The sequence below is a fragment of the Cetorhinus maximus genome, chromosome 6, assembly GCF_964194155.1.
Source record: "Cetorhinus maximus chromosome 6, sCetMax3.hap1.1, whole genome shotgun sequence".
Classification (NCBI taxonomy): domain Eukaryota; kingdom Metazoa; phylum Chordata; class Chondrichthyes; order Lamniformes; family Cetorhinidae; genus Cetorhinus; species Cetorhinus maximus.
Genome location: NC_135884.1, coordinates 73,871,231 through 73,888,659, shown reverse-complemented (window position 1 = coordinate 73,888,659; position 17,429 = coordinate 73,871,231). Strand labels below are relative to the sequence as shown.

General features: G+C 43.8%; 1 protein-coding gene across 1 annotated transcript in view; it reads left to right on the top strand.

Moving 5' to 3' along the window:
- Nucleotides 1-17,429, top strand: part of rnf123 (ring finger protein 123) — a 440,342-nt gene that overhangs the window by 9,847 nt on the left and 413,066 nt on the right. The window contains exon 3 of the mRNA XM_078543856.1: nucleotides 9,859-9,943. Within this exon, the coding sequence (XP_078399982.1) occupies nucleotides 9,859-9,943 (85 nt within the window). The remainder of the gene's footprint in view (nucleotides 1-9,858; nucleotides 9,944-17,429) is intronic.

Genomic DNA, 17,429 nt, shown 5'->3' with positions numbered 1-17,429 from the left:
AGGGTTCATGATCTGAAGTTGTTGAACTCAATATTAAGTCCGGCAGTCTGTAAAGTGCCTAGTCGGGAGATGAGGTGCTGTTCCTCCAGTTTGCGTTGACCTTCACTGGAACATTACAGCAGGCCAAGGACGGACATGTGGACATGAGAGCAGGGTGGTGTGTTGAAATGGCAAGCGACAGGGAGGTCTGGGTCATGCTTGTGGACAGACCAAAGGTGTTCCGCAAAGCGGTCACCCAGTCTGCGTTTGGTCTCTCCAATGTAGAGGAGACTGCATTGGGAGCAGCGAATGCAGTAGATTAAGTTGAGGGAAGTACAAATGAAATGCTGCTTCACTTGAAAGGAGTGTTTGGGCCCTTGGACGGTGAGGAGGGCGAAGTAAAGGGGCAGGTGTTGCACCTTCTGTGGTTGCATGGGAAGGTGCCGTGGGAGGGGGTTGAGGTGTAGGGGATGATGGAGGAGTGGACCAGGTTGTCCCGGAGGGAACGATCCCTGCGGAATGCCACCGGGGGGGTGAAGGGTAGATGTGTTTGGTGGTGGCATCATGCCGGAGTTGGCGGAAATGGCGGAAGATGATCCTTTGAATGCGGAGGCTGGTAGGATGATAAGTGAGGACAAGGGGGATCCTATCATGGTTCTGGGAGGGAGAGGAAGGTGTGAGGGCGGATGCGTGGGAGATGGGCCGGACACGGTTGAGGGCCCTGTCCACCACCGTGGGTGGAAAACCTCGGTTAAGGAAGACATGTCAGAGGAACCATTTTGGAAAGTGACACCATCAGAACAGATGCGACGGAGACGAAGGAACTGAGAGAATGGGATAGAGTCCTTACAGGAAGCATGTGAGGAGCTGTAGTCGAAGTAGCTGTGGGAGTCGGTAGGCTTGAAATGAATATTGATGGACAGTCTATCACCAGAAATTGAGACAGAAAGGTCAAGGAAGGGAAGGGAAGTGTCAGTGATGGACCATGTGAAAATGATGGAGGGGTAGAAATTGGAAGCAAAATTAATAAATTTTTCCAGGTCCAAACGAGAGCATGAAGCGGCACTGAAGCAGTCATCGATGCACCGGAGAAAGAGTTGTGGGAGGGGGGCCTGAGTAGGACTGGAGCAAGAAATGTTCCACATACCCCATAAAGAGACAGGCATAACTGGGGCCCATGCGGGTACCCATAGCCACACCTTTTATTTGGAGGAAGTGAGACGAGTTTAAGGAGAAATTGTTCAGTGAGAGAACAAGTTCAGCCAGACGAAGGAGAGTGGTAGTGGATGGGGATTGTTCGGGCCTCTGTTCGAGGAAGAAGCGGAGAGACCTCAGACCATCCCGGTGGGGGATGGAGGTGTAGAGGGATTAGACGTCCATGGTGAAGAGGAGGCGGTCACACTATTAGCTTTGCTAATTATTTGCTGCACCTGCATACTAACCTTTTGCAATTCATGCAGTCGGACACCCAGTTACCTCTCAATCTCAGAGCTCTACAACCTCTCACTGTTTAGATAATATGCCTCTTTTTTTTATTCGCCGTGCCAAAATGGACAATCTCTCATTTTTCTACATTGTACCCCATTTGCTAGATCTTTGCCCAGTCACTTAACCTATCCATAGCCTTTTGTAGCCTCCTTACACCCTCTTCTCAACTTAGTTTACCTATGTGACATCAGCAAATTTAGTAACCATACCATCTGCCCCTTCATCCACATCATTTATATAAAGTGTAAAGAGTTGAGGCCCCAGCATTGATTATATGGCACACCACTCGTTACATACCTGTCAATCAGAAAATGAGTCATTTATGCCTTCAGTTTCCTGTTAGCTAGCCAATCTTCAATCATACCAATCTGTTACCCCTACACCATGAGCTTTTATTTTCTGCAATAACCTTTGATGTGGCACCTTATCAAATGCCTTCTAAAAATTTAAGTATAGCACACCCACCGGTTCCTCTTTATCCACAGCACCTGTTACTTCTTCAAAGAACTCCAATAAATTGGTTAAACATGATTTCCCTTCCACAAAGCCATTGCTGACTCTGCCTGATTACCTTGAATTTATCTAAGTGTCCTGTTATAACGACTTAATAATAGCTTCTAACATCTTCCCTATAACAGATGTTAAGCTAACTGGCCTGTAGTTTCCTGCTTTCTGTCTCCCTCCCTTTTTGAATAAAGGAGTTATATTTGCTATTTTCCAATCTAATGGAGCCTTCCCTGAATCTAGTGAATTTTGGAATATTAAAACCAATGCATCAACTATCTCACTAGCCACTTCTTTTAAGACCTTAGGATGAAATCCATCAGGACCTGGAGACTTGTCAACCTGCTGTTTCAATGATTTGCTCAGTACCACTTCCCTTGTGATTGTAATTTTCTTGAGTTCCTTCCTCCCTTCCAATTCCTGATTTACAGCTATTTCTGGGATGTTACTTGTATCCTCAATAGTGAAGACTGATGCAAAATAGCTGTTCAATTCATCTGCCATCTCCTTATTTTCCATTATTAATTCCCCAGACTCACTTTCAATAGGACCAATACTCACTTTGTTAACTCTTTTCTTTTTAAAATATCTATAGAAAATCTTACTATCTTGTCTTCATATTTCTAGCTAGATTTCTCTCGTACTCTAATTTTTCCCTCCTTATTAATCTTTTAGTCATTCTTTGCTTTTTTTTGTATTCTGTTCAATCTTCTGACCTACCGCCCATCTTTGCACAATTATATGCTTTTTCTTCAAGTTTGATAATATCTTTAACTTTATTTATTTCACCACGGATGGTGGATCCTCCTCTTGGAATTTTTGTTTCTTGTTGGAATGTATCTATTCTGTGTATCCTGAAATATCTCCTTAAATGTCTGCCACTGGATCTCTATTGACCTATCCCTTAACCTAAATTGCCAGTTCACTTTCGCTAGCTTTGTTTTCATGCCCTCGTAATTACCCTTATTTAAGTTTAAAATACTAGTGTTAGACCCAGTGTTCTTTCCCTCAATTCAATCTTCTCTGCTGTTTTCTGCTATCTTTTGAGGGGTCTTTCATCAAGGAACCCAAGGTGCGCTGTTGCCACTTTGGGGCCTTAATTTTCCCTGTATTCTTCCAGGAACTGTTCACTTTCCAGGGTTCAGCAGAGATTGAAAATTGAGCCGCCCAGAGTACAGGACTGAGGGTGTGTAGTGTTGTTGGGGCACAGGCTTTTGGGGCCCTGCCTACCCATGCAGGTGAATGTAAAAGATCCCATGGACAACTTCAGTGAAGAGAAGGGGTATTCCCCGTGGTGTCCTGCCCAATATTCATCTTCTGACGATCATCCCTCGAACAAATTGTCCAATAATGATCCCATTTCTATTTGTGGGATCTTGCTGTATGAAAATTGTCTGCAGCATTCCCTACGTTATAGCAGTGAATGCATTTCAAACATACTTGATTGGCTGGATAGAGCTTTGGGACATTCAGAAGTTGTGAAAGGCCATATATTTCAATCATCAGCTTGACTTGTGAGGAGTCTGCTGGTTGGGTTGATGGCCCTGTTCCTTCAATGTGAACAGTATCCATGTCTGACTCCATATCTGTGCCTTGTTGATTCTTTGCAGGTGGAACTAGGATTAGATTGTGTGGCATTTGAGTAAATCTTCAAGTTCCATTCTCGCCTTTCCCCATCCCCACAAGTGAGATTAGAATCACAGTTGAGGGAGCCTCCTTTTATGGGAAATTGCTCAGTTCTCTGCAGTTGAATTATAATTGGAGTTAGATAGTGTTGAGGCTGCTGGCTTGATCTTTATTCTCTGACGCTGACCTGAGTCTGATAGGAGCCGAATGTTAAGCGCATGCAATAGCTGTAAAGAGTTTGCTTTCAGTCGACGGATGTGGTTGGACAATGGGTGATCCCTGAGGAGTCGATGCAACTAGACATAAGCTGTAGTTGTTCAAAACAATATTCTTTGATCTCCTGTGACTTTTCCTATAGTGTGCCTGACAATACAGGGAAGCTGCAGTGCCTCCTCATACTTGGAGGAGTGGCAAACAATATGGATGAAACAAATTGACTGCAATGGATAGGCTAGCAGAATAGCCAGACAAGTGGTAAATGTAATTTAATACAGAGAAGCGCAAGGTGAAGAATTTTGGCAGAATCCATTGGAGGAAGCATTGTAGACTTAATGGCACAGTTCTAAAGAGTATTTCGGGACAGAGGGACTTGAGGGTGCATGTGCATATATCTTTGAAGGCGCCACGACATATTGAGAGAGTGGCTAGTGAAACATATGGGATCTTGATCTTCATAAATAGGGGTATTGAGTACAAAAACAGGCAAGTTATGCTAAACCTTTATAAAGCCCTGGTTTGGCTGCAACTAGAATATTGCACCCAATTCTGGGAAGGAGGTCAGGGCCCTTAAGATGTTGCAGAGGAGATTTACCAGAATGGTTCTAGGGATGCGAGATTTTAACCTACCAGGTTAGGTTGAAGAAGCTGGTATTCTTCTCCTTGGAGCAAAGGAGATTGAGGGGAGATTTGATTAAGGTGTACAGGATTATGAGAGATCTGGATAAGTCTGCAAGGAAAAACTTCCCCTTTGCTGATGGCACAAGGTCTAGGAGACACAGATTTAAGGTTTTGGACAAGAGATGTGGGAAAAATGTGAGGAAGAACTTTTTTATACAGTGAGTGGTAAATGATCTGGAACTTGCTGTCAATGAGGGTGGTGAAAGTGGAAACAATGATTTCAAAAGGAAATTAAATGGGCATTTGAAGGAAATAAACCTGCAAGACTGCAGGGAAAGAGCGGGGAATGGGACTGACTTGATTGCTCCACAGAGAGCCAACATAGACTCGATGGGCCAAAAGGCCACCTTCTATACTGTAAATGATTGACCCTAGAGGTTGCAGCCTGCAACTAGCATGACATCAGGATTTGTTTGCATAGGGAAATCTCATTTCTATCTGATTGCAAAGGCATATTCAATAGCAAATATTGATGTAAAAAGTGCGATCAAAAATCGTGATGGAGTGGAATTTGTGGATAAAAAATGCTTATGTAAACGGACTCTTAATATATTTTACATATTTTTATGTACAGTTACCTGTATGGACTATTACTGATTAATATGTATATATTTGCTAGAAGCATGTAGGGCAAGTTATAAGTTGTGTGTAAGAAGGCAGAGAACTCTTCAAGCAACACTTGCAGCTTGGATGGGTTATTGATATTGTTCAAAGCCATCCACCAGTTTCTGACTTACGCTGGCACCAAGGCTGCCTTTGCTTTTTGCAGATAATTAAAATTCCAATTGAAGGCAATAGTTTAGAATCCAAGAGTTGAGAGGTAAAGCAGCAAGTCCTGCTGAAGCACTGGAGTTCATACAAACTTTAATTTGTGTCAATGCCAGGTCTTGTCTCTAAACATCCCAGGGATTTAAAGGAGGCAGGTAAGAACATTGTAGATGGATAAATTATAATCTTCCTAAATTCTCTTGATTCAGGAACTGTGTCTTTAGACTGGAAAATTGTGTGTTATGCTGCTATTTAAGAAAAGTGAGCAGGGGTGGTGGGGAACCATGGAATTGTAGACCAATTAATCTGTTGTAGGGAAATTATTGAAATCTGTAATTAAGCATAGGGTGACTGAACATCTTGAAAATTTTCAATTGATCATAGAAAGCCAGCATGGATTTATAAAGGATAGGTCATGCCTGATGAACGTGATTGAATTTTTTGAAGAGGTGTCTAAAGTAGTAGATGGGGGAATGCCTATGGATATTATTTATATCGATTTCCAGGAGTTATTTGATCAAGTCCTGAATAAGAGATTGTTAGCTAACGTTGAAACCCATGGAATTGAAGGCAAACAATTGACCTGGTTAGAAAATTGGCTGAGTGAAGGAGACAGAGTAGGGATAATTGCAGGTACTCTAATTGGCAGGATCTGACTAGTGGTGTCCCACAGGGATCTATGTTGGAGCCTCAACTATTCACTGTATTCATTAATGAGTTAGCTGATGGTTTAGAAAGCCACAAATCCAAATTTGCCAATGACACAGACACAGGTGGCATAGTAAGCAGTGGAGATGGAAGCATAACATTGAAAAGTGATAGTAATAGGCAAGTGGCTGGGAAAAACTGTGGCAAATGAATTAAATGCTGACCTTTATATAAAGAAAACTAGAATACAAAGGGCTAGAAGCCATGCTTCAGCTATTCAAAGCCCTGGTTAGGCCACACCTTGAGTAGTTTTGGGCACCACACCTCAGCAATGATACATTGGCCTTGGAGGGAATGTAGCTTAAATTTACCAGATTGATACCTCGACTCCAAGGATCAAATAATGAGGAGAAATTACACAAACTAGGTTTGTATCCTCTGGAATTTAGAAGGTTAAGGGGCAATTTGATGGGAGTTCTCAAAATAAACAGTAAAGGGGACAAGTAGGGTTGATCTGGAGAAACTATTTCCACTGGTTGAGGACTCTAGGACCAGGGGGCTTACCTGTAGTTTAAAAATGAGAGCCAGGCCTTTCAGGAGTAAACTCTTCTACATACAAAGTTTGATAGAAGTTCAGAACTGGTTTCTGCAAACAGCAATCAATGCTGAATCAATTGTTAATTTGAGATCTGAGATTGATAGATTTTTGTTTACTAAATGTGTTATGGAATTGGGGAAAAGATAAGTAAATGGAGTTAGGTTGCATGCAGATGTGCCTTGGTCTTACTGGATGGAGGAACAGGCTTGAGGGACTGAGTGATCTCTCTTATTCCTATGCTCCTGTGTAATTGTGCCCATTTAGTTGGTCCACTTATTTATTGGCATTGCTAGCTAGAGCGATGGACTGTTAACAGGAGGAATGCAGACATGGCTGACCATATGTTCTGATTATTCAGTGACCTTATTGCATTCCCAGTCAATTCCTGTAACTTGAGTGCAATATTTTATCAATTGTGACCTTGCCAAATAGGGTCAGCATTTAATTTAGTACTCCCAATGGCTCCAATCAATTTGTAGTACTCTATTGACAGTTCAGTGAGCTCTCCATTGACAAGAGTCTCATTGTGGCTGCCTGGAGTAGAATATAGTCAGTCTTGTTAAATTCATAAGGGAGCTTTTCTTTGCATTGAAGGTTTGCTTTTTCTTTTTGAAGAAATAATTCCATTTCATCCTATCCCTCTTTGCTCTTAGTTCTTTCTATGGCACGTTCTACCTCTCATGGAGGAAGGTAACTCCCTCTGAATCTCCCCATAACAGGGAAGTGCCTGCTTCTTTCAAATTAAGCTGTGATGGCACAGCAAGATGACAATGGTGAAACAGGTTCAGAAGTGATGCTAGGAGTCATAGTCATTATGGCACAGGACGAGGCTATTCGACCCATCAAGTCAGTATCACCTCTCTGTAGAGCAATCCACTCAGTCCTATTCCCTTGTTCTATCCATGTAGTCCTGCAAGTTTATTTCTGAGCAGGTGCTTAGTAGTTCAAAACTTGAATCTTGCAGAAAAGAGAGACAAGTTTCCAAAGCTTTTTGTCTTGTACTCATCAGGACAAACATAAGGACGTCAAATTTCAGACAGTCACAACAGTTTATACTACAGGCGAAGAGGGTGCTGATTGGTTGGTTGACTGAGGCATTGCCATGGAGAAAGCAATGAACTATAGGCTCCCCAAGCCTCCAGGTAATTCAAAAATGGCACAAGGCTTGAACATATTCCTTTTGAATGAGTCCCTGCGTATAAATGTATGTCGCCTCTAGCAAGCGTAAATGAACTATGTTATGAGCTTGACAGGTTAGCGCACTCGGGATTGTTCAGCAGGTGCTGCCCAATTGCAGAATCCCATCTAAGGGTAGATGTTTTGTTTTGGGTTTGCAAGTGCGGGCTGGTTGAATACGGTATTCTGCCTATTACGAACAAGGGAAGGAATATGCTGTTTGATTCGATCAGCCAATCATTGGGGCGTACATACCTGGCAGTGTATCAGCACTGAAATACATACACAACGTTGCTGAATAGTGTGGTAGGCAGAATGTCTTTTTGGACCGAAGCAGCATCCTGCCAGTGGAAAATATAATTTGCGATATTGTTCAAATATCAAGAAAGAGGGGGCATAAATGGCCTGGCTCTAATTTTATAATTAGGAAAATCAAAAAGCACATTTGCACACAAAGGGTAGTGGAAATCTGAAACTTTCTTTGCCCCTGCAAAGTGCTGTGGATGCTGCAGGTCAGTTGGAACTTTCGACACTGAGGTCAATAGATTTTTGTTAGGTAGGGGTATCTAGGGTTTTGGATCAAATCCAGGTGAATGGAGTTGATCCAGCTGAATGTTGGAGCAGGCTGGTCAGGTCTCCTCCTGTTCCTATGTTTGTTAGCACAACGTGGGATCTAAAACAAAAATAAAAATACCTGGAAAAACTCAGCAGGTCTGGCAGCATCTGCGGAGAGGAACATAGTTAACGTTTCGAGTACGTATGACTCTTCAACAGAACTAAGGAAAAATAGAAAAGAGGTGAAATGTAAGCTGGTTTAAGGGGGGGGGTGGGACAAGTAGAGCTGGATAGAGGGCCAGTGATAGGTGGAGATAGCCAAAAGATGTCATAGACAAAAGGACAAAGAGGTGTTGAAGGTGGTGATATTATCTAAGGGATGTGCTAATTAAGGGTAGAAAGCAGGACAAGCAAGGTACAGATAGCCCTAGTGGGGGTGGGGTGAAGGGAAGGGATTGAAATAGGCTAAATGGTAGAGATAAAACAATGGATGGAAATACATTTAAAAATAATGGAAATAGGTGGGAAAAGAAAAATCTATATAAATTATTGGGGAAAAGGGAGGGGGGGGGATCGGAAAGGGGGTGGGGATGGAGGAGAGAGTTCATGATCTAAAATTGTTGAACTCAATATTCAGTCCGGAAGGCTGTAAAGTGCCTAGTCGGAAGATGAGGTGCTGTTCCTCCAGTTTGCGTTGAGCTTCACTGGAACAATGCAGCAGGCCAAGGACGGACATGTGGGCATGAGAGCAGGGTGGAGTGTTGAAATGGCAAGCGACAGGGAGTTCTGGGTCATGCTTGCGGACAGACTGAAGGTGTTCCGCAAAGCGGTCACCCAGTTTGCGTTTGGTCTCTCCAATGTAGAGGAAACCGCATTGGAAGCAACGAATGCAGTAGACTAAATTGAAGGAAGTGCAAGTGAAATGCTGCTTCACTTGAAAGGAGTGTTTGGGCCCTTGGACGGTGAGGAGAGCGGAAGTAAAGGGGCAGGTGTTGCACCTTCTGCGGTTGCATGGGAAGGTGCCGTGGGAGGGGGTTGAGGTGTAGGGGGTGATGGAGGAGTGGACCAGGGTGTCCCAGAGGGAACGATCCCTGCTGAATGCCGCCAGGCGGGGTGAAGGGAAGATGTGTTTGGTGGTGGCATCATGCTGGAGTTGGTGGAAATGGCAGAGAATGATCCTTTGAATGCGGAGGCTGGTGGGGTGATAAGTGAGGACAAGGGGGACCCTATCGTTGTTCTGGGAGGGAGAGGAAGGTGTGAGGGCGGATGCGCGGGAGATGGGCCGTACACGCTTGAGGGCCCTGTCAACCACCCTGGGTGGAAAACCTCGGTTAAGGAAGACATGTCAGAGGAACTGTTTTTGAAAGTGGCATCATCAGAACAGATGCGACAGAGGCGAAGGAACTGAGAGATGTGGGATCTGAAAGGTGGGAAAGGGAGAATGGTTCACAATACATGACTGCATTTCAGCCAGTTGCATTCACGAGTGTATACGAACACCACAACTAAAATGAATGTGTTTGAATATCCATGTGTTTTAATAGCAAAACTATTAGGTCTGTATTTGTCACAATCCAGGACACTGTGCCTGATTCCACACACTTCTTTTGTTGATGCAGGTTTTGTGAATGATAAGCTCCTCAGCAACTACCTCCACCATGCCTTCCCCAGCTCTGAGAACGCACAACTGGCTGCTACATCCAGGTACTCCCTGTTTAATAAAGTGCATCTATCAACTCTTGCATCGGAACATAGGTTTCACCTACATCAGCTGACACACTGAGGTGTGTATACATACAGTGCCACCTACACTTATGGCCACTTCTCATGTGGCTCCATTTTTCATTCCCAAGTTGCTGACTGTTGAAGGCAGTGTAAAATGTCTTCTGAACTGGTGACTGCGTGCTCTGTAATACAGCCGTTTTTGTATTGTGCTCCACGATATCCCAGCTTTATGTTATTGTAAGGATCAGGAAAGCTGATTATAGTGTAGGTGCTGGAATGCAGTCGGGCAATAAAATGGGTGAGTACGTGCAGTCATTCATTCACTAAGTTAAGATATTTAGGCATCATAATGAACACTAGATAGCTTTATGTAATAGCAATAATGCTTCTGCAGTTTATTAATTAAGTTGGTCATCCTTGATCAACGGAACAGATTTCAGGGGCGTTTTGTGGTGAAAATATTAAAACAGTGAAGCAATTAATTGAGACAGCTGAGATCTGCAGTGACAGCTGCAAAAGCACTATCAAAGATGTTAGAAACCATTTGATGTGGTACATCAATTGACCTCCTTTTCTCTAGGTTGTGGGCGGGAACAGTTGGCCGGGGTTCTTGTACATGTTTGTTTTCCAGGCGGGTGTGCGCATGGATTGCAAGTGAGAACAAGAACGGGTTTGGCAGTGCTTGAAACGCCAGGCCATATACTGTCTCGGCTTGTATGTGGAGTATGGTCACTTGGGTAACATGCTGGAAGGTGATTGGCACCTGTCAACTGTACCCCAGTGTGAGTCAGCGCAAAGAGAGGAGTGCAAACAACATGGCCTCATCTCAGGAGTCAAATTAAATTGTAGCCTAAGTAGAGGCAGAATTGTTACAATTTAGCTTGGGGAAGAAACGTGACTTTAAGTGGCTGTGAGCGCTTGGTGTGAGTTTATTTCTGAATGTTACATGCCATTCAGTATGTCATGATACAAATGTGAAGCCAACGTTCCCTAAATCTGTCACTATAGTTGCAAACAGCCTGTTCCTGTCTGTGAGATATAAAGACTGGGTGACAGGATGTATAAGCTTCTGTTACTCAGTGTACTTGTGCATTTTGTGATTTCTTCAGAGAGTGGATCTGTGTGTGCTTGCCTTCAAGGATTGCAAAGTGCTGGGTGGCAGACAGGGTGTAATGGCACCTCTCCCCTGCGTTCCCCCCCCCCTCTTTCTCCATGTAGCTGCATCTAATCTTGCATGATTCAACAGTCACTAATAATAGCTTGGCAGTGCAACTGGCTGACACAGCTCAGTTTACACAGCCCTGGTGGTGCAGATGTGTGCCAGAAAGATTGCATACTCATTCCTTACCTTGTTTTAACTGTGCAGTCAAGTTGAGGTTGACCGTAATAGAGGTCACCATACAGAATCATCTCGACTAGAAATCAAGAGATCAACTAAACAATGTTAAACTATGTTCAACTAATGCCTTTTTTACTACTCCTGCAGTAGTGGAGGTGACTAAGGCATCTCCTGTAGCATTGCGTACATACCAAAACCAATACCCATCCCTTTTAACCGCTATTTTCTGTTCCCCGATTAGTTCTTTTTCTCTTGTTTGTTCTCCATCTCTGTTGCTGGTTGTGCTTGCTGACCTACATTGGCTCCTGGACTGGCAATGCTTTGTTATTAAAATTTTCATCTTGTGTTCAAATCCCTGTATGGCCTGCCCCCTCCATTCCTCTGTAGCCTCCTCTATCCCTAAAACCCTCCGAGATCCCTGAGCCCCACCAATTCTGGCCTTCGGCGCATCCCCAGTTTTAATTGCTGCACCATTGGTAGCCGTACCTTCAGCTGACCTGGCCTTAAGTTCTGAATTACGTCACTAAACGCCTCCACCCCTGTTTCTCCTCCTTTCAGATGCGCCTCAAAACCAACCTCTGATAAAACTTATGGTCATCTTTCCTAATATTGTATACATAGCCTGGTGTCAGATTGTCTGATAATGCTCATGTGAAGTGCTTTGGGACGTTTTACTAAGGTAAAAGCACCACGTAAATGCAAGTCATTGTCTCCATTGTCTCTGTGGCTCATGCAAATATTCTATCACTTTCAAAAGCCCAGGAGCAGCAAGGTGAGAACTGAAATGTACCAGGCTGGAGAGAGATACTGGCGCTGTGGGGGATGGGACTGGCCTGGTGATCTAGTACCATGATAAAAAGAATGTCAGGGAGTCAGGTAGAGTTGGACTGGGGATTAGGGTGCAGAGAAAGTTGGGATGTGGAGTCTAGCATTGATGTGTAAGAGGGAATAGGGGACTGGAAGTAATAGCAGGGTTGGATATTGTAGCATTAGATTAAGGAGGGGAGTGCACCATGTGGATGATGGTCTGATGGTGTTTGGGGGCTAGATGCCAAAGGGCGAACGTGGGGGCAGTGGAGTCTGGGAATGCTGAAGAAAATGTGCAGTTTAAATCAATCTATGAGTAAGTATAAATCATCAATTTGCTCAACATCAGTTTTGATTAAGTGCTGGGAAATAAGAGTCAACTGATGAATGGAAGCAGCATAGCGAATTGTGATAGCAAAGGAGTGGTACAGGGGCACTGAAGGGCTGGAGTAGAGATGTTGGGAGTGGGTCTGGCTGGATGGAAAGGGTGTGAAGCAATGCATTAGAGTTACGGTTACAGGACTGCCCCTCTTTGTTTTATGTTACCAGAACGTAATGTTTTTAAGTCGAGCACCAGGCTATAGAAATACCAGATGTTTGCGTCAGGTTGACACAGGCAGCTTGAGCACTGGTCTGAAGGCGCACATTTGCAGTGAGGTCCCATGTGTTTTGGGGCTGAAGAAACAATGCTGAGCAAAAGTACAACTGAAGATCAGGAGCTCCAGGACATGAATCAACACAAAGCCCAGGTTTCTGAGAGACAAAACAGGCCTCTTGATATCCACGACACTCCAGAGGTGGACCAATGGAAGCATGAACGCCAGGCTGGAGGGAAGACCATAGAAAAGCTACAGCACAGAAAGAGACCATTCAGCCCATCGTGTCTGCCGGCTGAAAAAGAAAAACATTTAAATAAAACTAGCAGCCCATTTTAATCACCTCTTCCAGCACCTGGTCTGTAGCCTTGAAGGTTACAGCACTTCAGATGCAGATCTGAGTGCTTTTTAAATGTGTTGAGGGTTTCTGCCACCACCAAACCAGGTAGCGAATTCCAAATACCCACAACCCCCTGGGTGAAGAAGTTTTTCCTTATGTCCCCTCTAACCCTGTTACCCATCACCTTAAATCTACGCCCTCTGGTTATTGACATCTCTGCTAGGGGAAGCAGGGCATCCCTGTCCACTCTACCTAGCCTCCTGATAACCTTGTACAGCTCAATTAGGTTACCTCTCAACCTCCCCAGTTCCAAAGAAAACCACTCACGCCTATCCAATCTTTCCTCATAGCTGCAATTTTCAAGCCCTGGCTCCCCTCCTTAATCTAATGCTACAATATCCAACATTCTTGTAAATCTCCTCTATACTCTATCCAGAGCAATTATGTCCTTCCTGTAATGTAGTGACCAGAACTGTATATAAAATTTCAGTTGTAGCCTAACCAGCAGTACAGTACAGAACTTTAGATATACAGTTCCATCATTACATCCCTGGTTTTGTATTCTGTACCTCGTCCAATAAAGGAAAGCATTCCGTGTGCTTTCTTTACCACCTATCCACCTGTCCTGCCACCTCCACACCAAGGTCCCTCACTTCCTCTACCCCTCTCAATATCCTCCCATTTATTGAGTACTCCATTGCTTTGTTTGCGCTCCCCAAAAGCATTATTTCACACTTCTCTGGATTGAATTCCATCTGCCACTTTTCCGCCAACTCAACCAAACCATTGATATAATTCTGGAGACAAAAGCTTTTCACTATCAACCACATGGCCAATTTTTCTGTCATCTGCAAATTTCCCAGTCATGCCATCCACAGTTAGGTCCAAATCAATATATACAAGAAACAGCAAGAGACCCAACACTGAGCCTTGTGGAACACCACTAGAAACCATTTTTCATTTGCAAAAATGTCCATCAGCCATTACCCTTTGTTTCCTGTCGCGAAGCCAATTTTGAATCCAACTCACCACATTCCCGTTACCCATGGGCTTTTACTTTTCTGATTAGTCTGTCCTGTGGGACCTTGTCATATGCTTTAGTAAAATTCATGTAGATAGCATCCACTGCACTACCCTCATCAATCCTGCTTGTTACTTCCTCAAAAAATTCGATTAAACTAGTAAGTTCACTTAACAATACATGCTGACTATCGCTGATTAATCTGTTCCTTTCTAAGTGACAGTTTATCCTGTGTCTCAGAATTGATTCTGATAACATGCTCACCACCGAAGTCATACTGAGTGGCCTATAATTATTTGGTCTGTCCCTTGCACCCATTTTAAATAATGGTGCAACGTTCGCAGACCTCCAATACTCTGGTACCTCACCTGTATCTAGTGAGGATTAGAAAATGATTGTCAGAGCATCCGCCATTTCCTCCCTGGCTTCCCTTAACAGCCTGGGATACAATCCATCTGGCCCTGGTGAGCTATCCACCTTCAAGGATGTCAGTCCCTCCAGGGCATCCTCTTTCATTATGTTTATTGTATCTAATATTTCACAGTCGTCCTCTTTAACTAGAATATCTGCACCATTCCTTTCCTTAGTGAAGACGGAGACAAAGCACTCATTGAGAGCCCTGTCCACATCTTCAGCATCAGAACGCAAGTTACTATGTGCATCCCTGATAGGCCCTACCCTTTCCTTAGTTATTCTCTTGCTCTTAATGTACTGATAAAACATCTTTGGGTTTTCTTTCCATGTCCAAATGCAGCGAGACCTGGACAGTATTCAGGCTTGGGCTGAAGAGTGGCAAGTAACTTTCGCACCACACAAGTGCCAGGCAATGACCATCTCCAACAAGAGAGAATCTAACCATCGCCCCTGGACGTTCAATGGCATTAACACCACTGAATTCCCCACTATCAACATCCTGGGGGTTACCATTGACCAAAAACTGAAGTGGACTAGCCATATAAATACTGTGGCTACAAGAGCAGATCAGAGGCTGGGAATCCTGTGATGAGTAACTCACCACCTGACCACCCCCAAAACCTGTCCACAAGGCACAAGTCAGGAGTGTGATGGAATACTCCCCACTTCCCTGGATGAGTGCAGCTCCCACAACACTCAAGAAACTCGACACCATCCAGGACAAAACAGCCCACTTGATTGGCACCACATCCACAAACATTCACTCCCTCCACAACCAACCAGTGGCAGCAGTGTGTACCATCTACAAGATGCACTGCAGGAATTCACCAAGGCTGGTTAGACAGCACCTTCCAAACCCACGACCACTACCATCTAGAAGGACAAGGGCAGCAGATGCATGGGAATACCACCACCTGGAAGTTCACCTCCCAAGTCACTCACCATCCTGACTTGGAAATATATCGCCGTTCCTCTACTGTTGCTGGGTCAAAATCCTGGAATTCGCTTCTTAGCAGCAGTGTAGGTGTACCTACACCACATGGACTGCAGTGGTTCAAGAAGGCAGCTCACCACCACCTTCTTGAGGGCAACTAGGGATGGGCAATAAATGCTGGCCCAGCCAGCGAAGCTCGCATCCAGTGAATGAATTTTTAAAAAACCTGCCAATATTTCTCCAAATACTCTCTGCTTTCCTAATTACCTTTTTACTTCACCCCTGCACTGTCTACACTCCTCTAGGCTTTCTATAGTATTAAGTTTTTTGTGACAGTCATAAGCTTTCTTTTTCTGCTTTATCTAACCTATACTCCTAGGTAACCAGTTGGCTCTAGATTTGGCAGTGTCACCCTTTTTCTTTGTGGGGACATGTATACACTGTGCCTGTATAATCTCGCTTTTGAATGCCTCACACTGTTCTGTCACTGATTTCCCTTCAAGTAGTTGTAACCAGTCCACTTTCGCCAGGTCACCTCTCAGCTTTGTAAAATTTGTCTTTCCCCAATTTAGAACTTTTAATTCAGTTCTATCTTTATCCTTTTCCATAGTTATATTAAATCTAACTGTATTGCTTAAAAAAAAGATGCCTAAGCTTTTTGACTTTCACTCATCAGGGCACTTGCAAGAATGCCAATATAAGGGGGAGAACAACAATTTATACTGTAAATGAAGAGAGTGCTGTTGGTTGGCAAATGGTGTAGCCATGGAGAATGCACCACTGATGGTGACTGACAGTTAACTGACCAGTATTATTTGAAATTTAAACCAGGCTACTTGACCCTGATTGGTCAAGGCATAGTCTTGAAGAATAAGTCAGTGAATAGCTGTCACTTATTTGTTTAGCTGAAACAGGTGCAGTGTGTGTTCATGTTCTTGTTATCTGCAAAGAACAGGGCCCTGTGTATTAACTTATGTAGCTTCCAGTACACGCAAATGCTTCAAATTGCGAGCATGACTGACAATCCTAAATTGGTTGGCAATGTAATTCTTAGCACACTGAGGATTATTTAGCAAATATTGCCCAATTGTAGAATCACATCTAATGTTGAACATTGGGTTTTGAGTTTTGCAAGCACAGGCTGGTTGGGCAACCTTGTAAATAGGGCCCGAGCCATTTGCTCACCTTGCAAGTTTGATGCTGAAATAGGGGCATCAAAGGCATCCTGCAGGATAATGGCTACCCTGATCATATCATTTGCACTGTATATCACGCAAATGGACAGGGCCTAAGGCCGTCACTTTCGGCGCTGAAAAGTGCTCAGTCTACCTCGGGTTACCCTGAAAGGGCAAAGTATCTCAAAAATTTGAGCAGCAGGTGTTTCACGCTGCTACTATGCAGTAGCAACATGAGTGTTATTCGCCACTGACAGGATGCTGCTGTCAAGCCTAAAGGACGTTCTGCCTATCGCACAAACAAGTAATGTGGTATATGAATTTCATTGCTAGTATGATGTTAGATATGTAGGCCGTACGTCCCAAAGACTAGAGGATCATATTAAACAGCATGCCCCAGCCACTGTTGCAACGGACAGGGTACAGACCGTGCCCAACCAGCCCGTGTGTGAAAAAATTCAAAATACAGTGTCTGACTTTCAATGTGATTCTGTAATTGGGCAATATTTGCTAAATAATCCTCAGTGTGCTAAGAATTACGCTGACAACCGATTTAAGATGGTCAGTCGGGCTCTCAATGTGGCGCATTTGCATGTACTGGAAGCTACATATATTAATTCACAGGGCACCGTTCTTTGCAGACAGAAAGAACGTGTACGCACGTTTTTCCTGTTTCAGCTAAACAAAATAAGTGACAGCCATTCGCTGACTCATTCCTCAGGGCAATGCCTTGATCAATCAGGGCCAAGCCTGGTTTAAATTTCAAATAATGCTTGGCAGTTAACTGTCAGTCTAAATCATTGATGCATTTTCCATGGCAACGCCACTTGCCAACCAAT